At 40.3% G+C, this 11,175-nt stretch overlaps 3 protein-coding genes across 3 annotated transcripts; 1 reads left to right on the top strand and 2 right to left on the bottom strand.

The window, feature by feature from the left end:
- Positions 1–24: 24 nt before the first annotated feature.
- On the top strand, positions 25–876 carry LOC141843075 (germin-like protein 5-1). The gene is made up of 2 exons (XM_074731105.1): positions 25–168; positions 246–876. The coding sequence occupies exons 1-2, from the start codon at positions 51–53 to the stop codon at positions 785–787; spliced, it is 660 nt and encodes a 219-aa protein (XP_074587206.1). The 5' UTR covers positions 25–50; the 3' UTR covers positions 788–876.
- Positions 877–1,032: 156 nt separating this feature from the next.
- On the bottom strand, positions 1,033–5,424 carry LOC141843074 (two-component response regulator-like PRR95). Its single transcript, XM_074731104.1, has 8 exons — positions 5,140–5,424; positions 3,910–4,071; positions 3,679–3,809; positions 3,440–3,592; positions 2,869–3,016; positions 2,511–2,766; positions 1,541–2,261; positions 1,033–1,452 (listed from the first exon to the last, which is right to left on the bottom strand). The coding sequence occupies exons 1-8, from the start codon at positions 5,360–5,362 to the stop codon at positions 1,321–1,323; spliced, it is 1,926 nt and encodes a 641-aa protein (XP_074587205.1). The 5' UTR covers positions 5,363–5,424; the 3' UTR covers positions 1,033–1,320.
- A 2,606-nt stretch (positions 5,425–8,030) lies between these two features.
- LOC141842636 (putative HVA22-like protein g) lies at positions 8,031–8,951 on the bottom strand. Its single transcript, XM_074730683.1, is given in 6 exon segments — positions 8,031–8,295; positions 8,297–8,376; positions 8,454–8,517; positions 8,599–8,655; positions 8,742–8,840; positions 8,923–8,951. Coding segments are annotated over 6 exon segments (471 nt in total). The 3' UTR covers positions 8,031–8,153.
- Between the last annotated feature and the right edge of the window lie 2,224 nt (positions 8,952–11,175).

Raw genomic sequence — 11,175 nt, 5'->3', positions numbered from 1 at the left:
TCCATCACAAGTTCTCACATACAAAGTTATCGAGCACAGCAAGAAGCAGCATGAACAAGTCTGATCTGCTATTCTGCTTCCTCCTCTTGTTCGTCGGCCCTCCTCCTTGCTCCCTCGCTGCCGATCCTGACCTTCTTCAGGATTTTTGCGTCGCGGATCTAAACTCAAGTAATTTTTTTAAAAAAAAAATCTTTTTGAGTTTCTTAATTTAATAATTGCTAGCTCATGCATATGCTTTCATGCAGGCGTGAAGCTAAATGGGTTTGCGTGCAAGGCGGCGGCGAACGTGACGGCGGCGGACTTCTTCTTCGCGGGGCTGGCGACGCCGGGCGCCACAAACAACACCATGGGGTCGCTGGTGACGGCAGCCAACGTGGAGAAGATCCCCGGCCTCAACACGCTCGGCGTGTCCCTGTCGCGCATCGACTACGCACCGGGCGGGCTGAATCCGCCGCACACCCACCCGCGCGCCACCGAGGTCGTGTTCGTCCTCGACGGCTCCATCGACGTTGGGTTCATCACCACCGCCAACAAGCTGGTGGCGAAGACCATCAGCAAGGGTGAGGTGTTCGTCTTCCCGAGGGGGCTGGTCCACTTCCAGAAGAACAACGGGGCGGAGCCAGCCGCCGTCATCGTCGCCTTCAACAGCCAGCTCCCGGGGACGCAGTCGATCGCCGCCGCCCTCTTCGCGTCCAACCCGACGGTGCCGGACCACGTGCTCACCAAGGCCTTCCAGGTCGGGACCAAGGAGGTTGAGAAGATGAAGAACCGGCTAGCGCCCAAGTGAAAGTTGTGAAACCAATAATGACGATCTTGATTTAATGTATGCTTTACTTTACTCGAGTAACGTAAAGATGTGCGAAACCAATAATGACGACAGCGAATGTGAATGATCAATTGGTACGTGAATAATTAGCTTCTTCATCGTCCAGCGAACCTTTGTCGATCCAATAATGTTGCAACTTTGCTACAACCTCAAGTTTGATCAATTTCCTCTTCCTACGTAATTGTTCAATCCAAAAGGCATGCAACTAATGAACTTATTAATTAATAATTCAAGGTAAGGAGGGAGTATATATACAACAAACACTTTCAGGTAAACATGAAAAAGAGTGTATTGCACAGGCTACTTATTATTGAGGTCTTTACCAACAACTATATCACCAAAAGTGAAGTATCTAGAGGGAAGAGTGGAAAGAAGCACAAGAAGCAAACAAGACTCATCATCTACTATGTTAGTGCAGCTACAAAGATCAGCCACCGACTGGATATCAAAGTATCTCTCTACAGTGATTAGTTGCTCTTTGTTCAATGGCAAAGCTATCCAGCAGCTGAATCACTATGAAATGCACCGGCTAATCCTGGTAGAGGGTTGAGCTTTTCTTGTCGAACGAACTGCCCCTTCACTCGCGGACGCTGTTCTGCGAGTAATTTTCTGCTCTGGTAGCGAACCTGTGAAAAAATTTTACAAGTTCATGTTGATTGTCTCAAACAAAGAAAAGCAAATAATTCAGCCTTACGGTTAGATTTGCATTTGTACCTTCTTCTCAAAGCATCTGTCTTTTCTCTTCAGTCGAAATTTATTCAAGGCCAATTCCCTTTGGGTTAAGCCATGGCAATCTGCTGGCTTTGTTTCATCAGAAGCAATTTTGCCCTCACCATTTCCGCTCATTGCCAAGGGCCAGAAGCCATTTGTTCCACCGAGAACACTCCCGCTTTCACTGCCATTGACATGATTCCTGCTGATATTGCAATTGCTACTACTCCCACTTTCTCCAGCTGCTTCTGTAACATGCCTACGTTCATCTAGCGCAGTAGTTTTGTCGTTCTTTCCTGCCAAACTGTAAGATGAACTTCGACCATCAGCCACATCGAGGTCAGCATGGACAGAGTTGAGATTTTCTTGGTCAGGTCTGTGTGAAGAGTGAGGTTGTTTGGCTGCTTCCTGCCATATGGATGCTGTAGTGGGATCCCAAAGACACTGACCTGACTGTGGATGGAACATTTGTTGCATGACTGTGCTACACCCATGACCCAGAGAACCATCTCCAATTGGAAGCGAAAATGGGGTGACTTGGATGGGGGTGCATTGAACTGCCCTCCCATCTTGAACTTTAGATCCCCTAAATGGAGAATTAATCTCTTCCACGTTGATTCTGATTCCTTGAAGTTTTGGAGGGTCAACAGGCTTAAGCCCACTGCTTTCATATCCGAGGCTTTTCGGCTGCAGCATGGTAGGGGTGACTGTTTTACTATTGTACCTGCAGCAAACCGTGCTGTAAGTGGCTCTGGTAATTACAAGAATTCCCATCCCCTTTCTTTATCATTTTAGAGGGGAAAAAACATCTAGAATATTGCACCAAGGCATTGCCAATACACAATTTAACTTGGATTCTGCAAGTATATGAAAGAAACTGAGCCAGTGACACAGATTTTGACCATCATGATAGGATATGAGTCAGGTGCCAATCATTGATTAAGTCAGGTGTCAATCAAAATAAAGCACTCACAGGGAAAAAGCAGACAAACTCGAATGGTTCCACGCACTTGATCTGTCACATTGTTGCTTCTGTGAGAAGGGTCCCTTGTTTCGTGTCGAAGAGAGCTCCAAGTGAGGCACAAAGTTCGACTTCCCTGTGCAATCATGGACCAACTCAACATCATCATTGGAAGTTCTGCCTTGATGGAGTTTCTGACTATAAATTTTATTGTCGATGTTGTTGAAGTCAAGATGCCCTTTTTGTATCACCTCCACCGTTGTATTCACTGCCGTCTTATAAAGTTAGTCTTTCAGAATCAGCAAACTTCAGTTGTGTGAAGTTTCAAATACTGTATCAGGAAAAAAAATTATAAAATGGGAATGGCTACCTTTAGCTGCAGTTTCATTATTGAAAACATTTCTCATTTGAATAGTCTGCCCACTCTGATCCATGGTTGCACCAGGTGCTATCGGTTGCTTCAGCTCAAGTTTTGTGTGTGTGCCTTGAGCTTCCATGTCATACCTTGTACAAGAACTCTGCACAAAATGTAGCAAAATGTGCAGTTAAGTCCGCGCAAAAATCTACACTAAAACACACACTCAGGAGCACTCCAGAAAAAACATCCAAGCAAGAAAAGGGATCGATTTTATGTTGGCATGAATAAACAAAAACCAAAGATGGAAGAAAAAACATCATGACAAGAAATTGAACCAGAAGAAGGGAACTACACCAGATAGATTTAACTTATTATTGCAGTAAAACATATTTAAGGTATAGAATGCAAAAAGGGAAGGGATAAAAAAATAGCTGTTTAATAGTCATGAAGTGTTCATTTTCCTCAAATTATACTTGTTCACTGTGCTTCTAACACCTCAATTTCCCACTAGAAGCAAATATTAACACACATTCCCTGAACCACAAAAAGTAAAGCAAAAAATATAGCAGGAAGGAAATCTTACATGAGCATCACTCCCTTGCTCACTGCATTCTGCATTTGCGTGCCTGATAGCCACACTCTCAACAGAATCTTCCTTTTTACCAGAATGAGATTTCATATCATGCTTTACCTCACAATTGTCCTGAATTTCATGCATCTCGCCAGCTCCATTTACCTGATAAACCATGAAATTATTAATATTAGACTAAAATTGATGGCTAATTAGGAAACAACAGTGCTTGCAGTGCAACTCAAGCTTACAATCTGCCTTCTCCAGACATGCTGCCATAAATTCCTAAGCTCATTCTTGCGGATAGGCTTAATGAGAAAATCTGCTGCACCTTTTAACATGCATTTGAAAACAATGCTCATACAATCATGTGAAGACATCACTGCAAGAATAAAACCTTGGAGTAAATACAAGAACAGATTATAATTGCAGCCTTTTTCTTAAAAAAGGAGGAAGAATGAATTCGTGTTACTGAAACGTACTTATTACAGGAATGTTCTTGCATGGATCATGGTCCATTATCATGGTAAGAAGACCAAAACCTGAAATCGATGGCAAGTCAACTTCAGTCAGAACAAGGTCAATATTCTGGGGCTTCTCCTTCAAGGTATCCCACGCCTTCAAGCCATCTGATGCTGTAGCAACTGTTGAACACACAAAGTGTAAGGAAATATCGATATTCAAATTGACAAATTACCTTGAAACTGACTCATCATATATGGGTACCAATGGAACTAGACTTGTATATGGAGATCTCTAAAATTATCTGTTCACACATAAAACACTAAAGGAAGGAGAATTGTGATAATTATATGGATAGCCCTGTACTTTTGTGTAAAAGAAAAGTAGTAAAGGAAGGATTAGTTTGCTTATGCATAATCAAGAAGCCATAGCTTGTGAGAATCTAAAAGTTTGTTTATGCATTTCTTAAAAATAAAATTAGACATCAGCAAGTTCCAAAACTTTCAAAATAAAATATCCTGCATGTTGTATGGCCATGAAAACACTGATTATGTATATGCAATCCAAAGAAATCTCAGAACAAGTAAACTCTTTCATCTATAAGCAAAAGAGCCATTGTCTTAGTATCTTCATCCATATAAACTCATCAAACTAGCAAATGTTGCAAATTAAACTTTAAAAATTAGTGATAGATATGTTTCCAATGCAGCCTTTTTGCTAGTTACAATTTACTATTTATATTCAAGATTCAAGCATTAATACTTACCAATAAGATTGTGCAATTTTAATTTTTGTCCATTCAATAATTTGTTCTTAGGCACCTTAGATCACTTTTTCTTTCTCCATACTCATTGGATAAAGATCTCTACAACTGCAACATCGTTTTTGAATCGACCATCAAAATTGCAAAAGACTTCGTAAGTGGTTGTGATAAAAATACTAAATCCGATCAAATGATAGATAAATTAGGACATGTCTAAATGATCATATAACCAATTGGAACACACAGTTTAAAATTCGCCAACAAAATCCCGCCACATACCAATTAGCAAAACACAAAAAGAAATCAGCATACGACCAGGGTGGTAGAACCATAACCCGCAATTCACAGAGAAAAAGAAAATTGCAAGCAGACGCCATTTAGTCATACATCCTTCGGATATGAGAGAAGATCACATCACGTACGGACAGGGAACACATTCACAATCCAAAGAATCCACAAGAGGAGTGAAAAATCAGGAATAACAAACCTCTGTAGCTACACTTCCGGAGGAGCGCCGCGATGATCTGCCGAGTGGAATCGTCTCCTTCCACGAGGAGCACCCTTACCGGCATCCTGGGCAAGAACTTTTCCCATCTCACTTCTTCTTCTAGTCCTTTCTCCTCCTTCCTCTCGTCCTCTTCCTCCCCGTCCCAGCTCTCCACCACCGCGCGCGCCTCCGCCACTTTCCGCCTCTCCTCTCCTGCCCCCATTGCTCCAACAAATCACTCGCCCTTTCTCACGCTACGACGCTTTCTTCTTCGCCCTCGAGTGCGGTAAGTCACACCGAAGCAGTCCGCTCCTCCGCCTCGACTAAAGCCACGAGAAAATATCTCCCTCCCGGTCGCCTCCCGACCCTTCGATCAGTTGCAGGCCACGTCATCCCGCCCACGCGTCCTCGGCCACCCGATTCCTCAAGTGCCGCGGTTGCATGGCGAAGCCTGGTCCACCCGTTGCGATTTTTCCCCAACCCAACTGGCCGCCGTCGTCACGACGCGTATCGCCAAGCTATCCGGCAGGAAGGAGATATTTCGCGGACGCGACGCGTGGAGCCTCCTGGTTGGAGGGCGCGACTTTGTGGTCGTGGATCGACCGAATCCGGGTGCGAAGATTGCGGCTGCGATTGACCACCACGTTCGAATCGCGATCTACCACGGCTGCGGTTGGAGTGAATCCGGGACCCGCAAGTAGGGTAAGGAATTTGCGTGGACGTGGCGGGAACCAGGTGTTGAGGTGTCGTGATTTGTGTGGCAGAGTACTTTGGTGGACGATACGAGGTTTTACTTCGACACGACTCACGATGCCAAAAAAGGAGACGGGTTTAGTTGGTTTTCGTGTCGGGATTTTGTGCCTCCTCCCATTCCGCCGATATTTTTCCTTCTGTGGTTCTCCAAGTGGGTGCCAACTTGGTTAGATCTTTTTCTTTATGGGCAGGAAGATAGCGTAATGAAGACGAAGCCAGTGGAGTAATTTGCTTGCATATATATATCTATCTACTTGTACTAAATTAATGATATTGGTGTAATTATTACAGATATATGAACCACAAGTTTTTTGTGAATGAGGTTCTTCAGTAAATAGAATATGCCCTATCAATTGAGCACTTTAAATTTAAATCTGGTGATCTCTATTACAAGTCCATATGAATAGAATCTTCAACTCCCTTATAAAAATTTACAAGGACAAGCAATTTAACTAGCATCATTTGACAACCCAAAGACGGAGCCACGTGAGGGCTTCCTTGGGCTATAGCCCTGCGCTCACGTGGGCTTATTATTATTTATATTATATTAGGTATTAAATTTTTAATAAAATAAATTAATTAATTAATTGAATCATCGAACATGAAATGAAGGTGTTGGATTAAAATCGGATTGGAGTCAAACAAAATCCATTGGGTAGGTGCGAAGATAAGAAATATGTTGGTCCAAACTGGGATTAATTTGGATCTGATTTGGCCAAGTTATGGTTGATGCAAGTTTAATTAGATTAAATCAGTTTAATCGATTTAAAACCAATTAGGGAATTTTTGATAAAAATAGTGTCTCGCTCCCACCACCTCACGAGCAAGCCTCCATGCACCGACTTTTTCTTCTTCTAATCTTCTTCTTTTCGTCTGATTTTCTCCTTCCTCTTTATTTTTTTCTTCCTAAGTATAACTTATCCTATAGCAGTTCTTTGTTCTTTTTTTTTCTTCCTCTTTGTCCCTTTCTTTTGTTGTTTTCCAATTGATCAACAACCCTAGTCCTTCCTCTCCAACAAGAGCAGCCCTTGTTTTGTCTTTTATTATTGTCGAAGCTATCTGAAACCATCGAAAAAGAGAATAAAACTTCTGTTTTCTTTTTCTTTCATTCTTGTAGTTGTTTTTGTTATTTATTTATTTTTCCCTTGGTCAGTTTAAGTAAACCAACAATAGTTCCTATTGTTTGATTTATCTTTTAGTCTTTTAGCTTACTTTATTTCTAGTCTTCGGCCAAATGCCAATAGCGAAAAGAACAAGTCACCATAGCATTTTTTCATCCAATAATAGGAAGCTCCAATTTTTATTTTGTATAGACTTGTTGTCCTTCGCCCTAAGTCCAGCAAACAACAAATAGTTTATTCAATAGTAACAAATATTGAATAGTATATCGAGATAGTGAGATCAATATTTGATAGTAACAGATGTTGAATGTCGCCATTGGAGAAGACAAAAAACAATTAGCTTTGCCGCCGGCCTGCAATGGTGAAGTGCGAAAGAGGAGGAGAGTAAGATGTTACAGTGAAAATAAGTATTCCCATCAATTCTAATTCAAGCCTCTCCTAAGTATAATTTTTGGATCCGTCCTTATGGCAACCTATATATTCCTGTCAGTCTCAGCTTTCTTTAACTTTCTGCAGCAATTTGATAAATCTTATGGAACATATATAATCCAAATAGAAGCAATTTAATGTCATGTTCGTTTTGATTGTAAGGCTATTTACAAGCAATGCTTTCACAAGCAGTATTAGCCAGCGAGTGGCTGATTGATCAGTAGCAGTTAAAACTGTGACTTGAAGTTTGTCTCTTAGCTCGGGTTTTCTGATGCAGAACATACTATCACAAAGCCACTTTTCTCATAATAATTAACAGATAGACCAATCAAACCAATACAAACAATTCTGCTGGGTAACTAACTAATACTAAGTTCAGTTCCTGATCAAAACTAGTTATGTCGGATATATTTCTTCGATTTTTTGGGGAAAAAACAAATTACTTCCATGTGTTATAATATGGATTTTATTTCCACATGTGGATTGAAAAAAGAAACACTAAATACATCCTTTTAATATAAATATACATTACATACTTATAATCAAAGTAGAGATCATATACAATTGATTACTAAGTACTTGGTAAACTTTCATCTGCAAAATTGCAGGTTGCCAAGGGTAATTCTTGATTCCGCCTGATTCTTTAGTTCATCAGTCAAGGAATGTAGCATAGGAAGGCATAAACCCATGTAACTTGTTCAACTAAAGACATTACTCAAGTGATACCTGAACAGTATGTTTTTGTGGTGATTGCGACTGTGAAGCCAGATACTGAAAGATTTCAAAGAACTTCGTCTGGCCGTACTTTGCGGCCTTCTGCCAAAACTGTAACATCACACCCCCAGCCCTTGAACTCGAGCAAATTACGATCTATCTCACTTTCATGCTTTGCAATAAATGGTTGAAGGAAGTTTTGATAGATGTATGTTGTTCCCTGTTACAGCTAAAACTACTAAGACACCAATACAAAGAGAGCTGACAACCAAAACAAATCAAGGAGAAAGGAAGTACCTTTGTTTTAGGATACCATAAATATATATAAAACGCTAGTTTGGCTTCATTGTGCATTGGGAACCTTCAGAAGAATAGTACAATCGAACAATTAGAGGAAGGAGAACATAGTGAACCTTGGAAACACAGTTGGGTTATTCTTTACCAAGAAATAAAGGCATCACCAACTCTCTCTGACACAGATAGTATAGCAACCAATATCCTGTCAAAAAGAAACGAATTAACTCAAAAATGGATTTTTTTTTTTATTTTTATTCAACGGCGCTCAGTGCCAAGGCAATAACTGACCAGTATTGACACCAGAAATGCAGTTGCTCGATCTCCGGCCTGTTGATTTCCACCGCCTTGTAGCACTCGTAAGCGGGGTAAACATAGCCAAAGACCATCCTGCAAGTAACAAATGGCATAGAGTAAGATTTACGATCATTGCGACAATCAAGCAAACGACTTTAAGGCGGGAATTGCTTACAGGAACGCGCGGGTGAAAAATGCGCCCATCGTTCTCAATCTTTACCGACTGGAATATGCGATCAATCTCCGATATCAAAAAGGGAAAAAGAAATGGAATGAGAAGAGAAGAGAAGAGATGAAGGCAGGAGCCGCAGAGCGAAAAGCTATTTATGGTAATGGCGGGAGTTGGTTACGCCGCCAAGAGCCGCGGCGGTTGGCTACGGGACTGCACCGATCTCCATCAATGGAAAGATACGATGAAACAGATAGAAATTGAAGGACGAGAGAAAAGGGAATGACTTTTTATTTCCCCCTTCGTCCTCAGATTTTATCAACTCTTTCAACAGTTACAGGTTTACAGAACATCCACTCAATTGGAAATGACAAAAAAAATTACAGTTCATACAATCCATTTGTGGTTCTCTAATGTTTGAACGAGAGAAAATAAACAACAGAACAAAAATGGACTTTAATCGGAACTAAAACTCCATTTATTCATAGAAGTCTGCTGAAATATGAACATCCGCAGAAATTCAGGGACGCCTGGTGTCATCGAACAAGTCGTGGATCGACACAAAATTATGAGTCTCTCGGTCCAGTTGCCTCCTAGATTTGGAGATTGGTTCTTCAAACTTAAACAGAAATTGTCAGGCAGCAACTTTTTTTGAAATCACTGAGTTGACAATGGTGGCAAACTCTGGACCCTATAAAACAAGTCAACGAATAGGTAAGATTCATGCACATAACTTTTACCACATAGATTGAAAAATCAATCAGAAGATACGTAATACTGCAAATTGTGACAAGATAACAGGAAAACTTGATTGCTATTGCCTTAAGAGAGGCGCCTCCAACAAGAAATCCATCGATGTCTTCTTGTTTAGCAAGTTCTGCACAATTGCTTCCGTTCACCGAACCTGAAATGGTCCATGATCCAGTTTCCTTTAACCTAAGTGAGTGAGAAAAGGGATTTACAGCTATATAGTATCTGAAAACGACTCCAGAGAATTGTCGCATAATGTTAATGTGTATGGACCGACACCAACTGACAAATCTAGTTGGTTGATACAAAGGCATAGAAAGTTCTAAATCTCATTAATATCCTGCGTATATGCCTGAAATTCTATAAAGGAAGACACTTGATGGTTGAGGCCATCCTCTCTCTTTCTCTGCAACTAAGGTGAGGCCAAACTGATTGGCTTAGAAAATACCAAATAAAAAAAGAGCTTAATAATGACCAATGTCTTCTCAAAGATGATCAATAATATTCAAGAACTTCATAAGCTTTTCATTGCAGGAAGCACAACTAGAATCAACAACAATTTGATCCAATAAGCAAAATGGAATTAAGTGCAATTGAATATGTAAGACGAGGTGATACAGATTTCTGCTTAAATTAAGTTCAAATTTGTAACTTCTTTCAGAGTATTATGAGTATTATGACTTATAGTCAATATTTGACCACTAAAAAAGAAGGAAATGTTTTATTTAAGAAACATTGTGAAAGAAGAGACTTTAGTTCCACATTAAAAATTTTAAGGCATTTTGTTTGATTTATTATGTGTCACTAGTATAGATATTATGAATAAATGCATGGGGAGAGATTCTCTCACGCGCGGACCCACAAGGGATGCAAATCCAAGGTCTGAATTATACGAATCCAAGTTGACTCGTGCTCAATACTTAATCATTTAACTCTGCAAAGAGAGGCACTCCTATATAAGGAGGCCTTGACTATGAGTAAAAAGAAGATTTCTCCTTTTCTACTATACAATTTTGTTTGATAGAATCATCATGATAGTGTTTGAGTATGAACTCAATTCCAATGTTTAGTGCTAATCCCGATTTATCATTGTATCTTGGAAAATAGATGTTTATCTGCCGAAGGGGACGAATCTTTTTAAGAAAACTACATTGATGTAGACCTTGATTTCTTTGTTTCTAAGCACTTGAAAATTCATTCGGACTCAGGATTGCTTTTCGAGTACTCTATAGATCTATCATACCAGACATCTCAACTCAGCCATACAAGACAACTCAGCTCGACTTACAAGATAACTCAGCTTGACCATATAAAGCAGCTTAGCTCGACAGCTTAGCTTGACCATATATAAGACATCCCATTCTTCCAAACAACTTAGTCATCTCAAGCAGTTCATCCTTCTCTGCTTGGCAGTTTGAGATTATCCACTTAAGCCATCTCGACAGATAAATCTAAAGTTGAATTTTATAATTCAGAATATATCTCTATATCTTCGACAGAAATTATTTA

The sequence above is a fragment of the Curcuma longa genome, chromosome 12 (genome assembly GCF_044706935.1).
Source record: "Curcuma longa cultivar G26 ecotype Majalengka, Jawa Barat chromosome 12, ITB_CL_G26_1.1, whole genome shotgun sequence".
Taxonomy (NCBI): domain Eukaryota; kingdom Viridiplantae; phylum Streptophyta; class Magnoliopsida; order Zingiberales; family Zingiberaceae; genus Curcuma; species Curcuma longa.
This window is presented reverse-complemented; position numbering and strand designations above follow the sequence as displayed.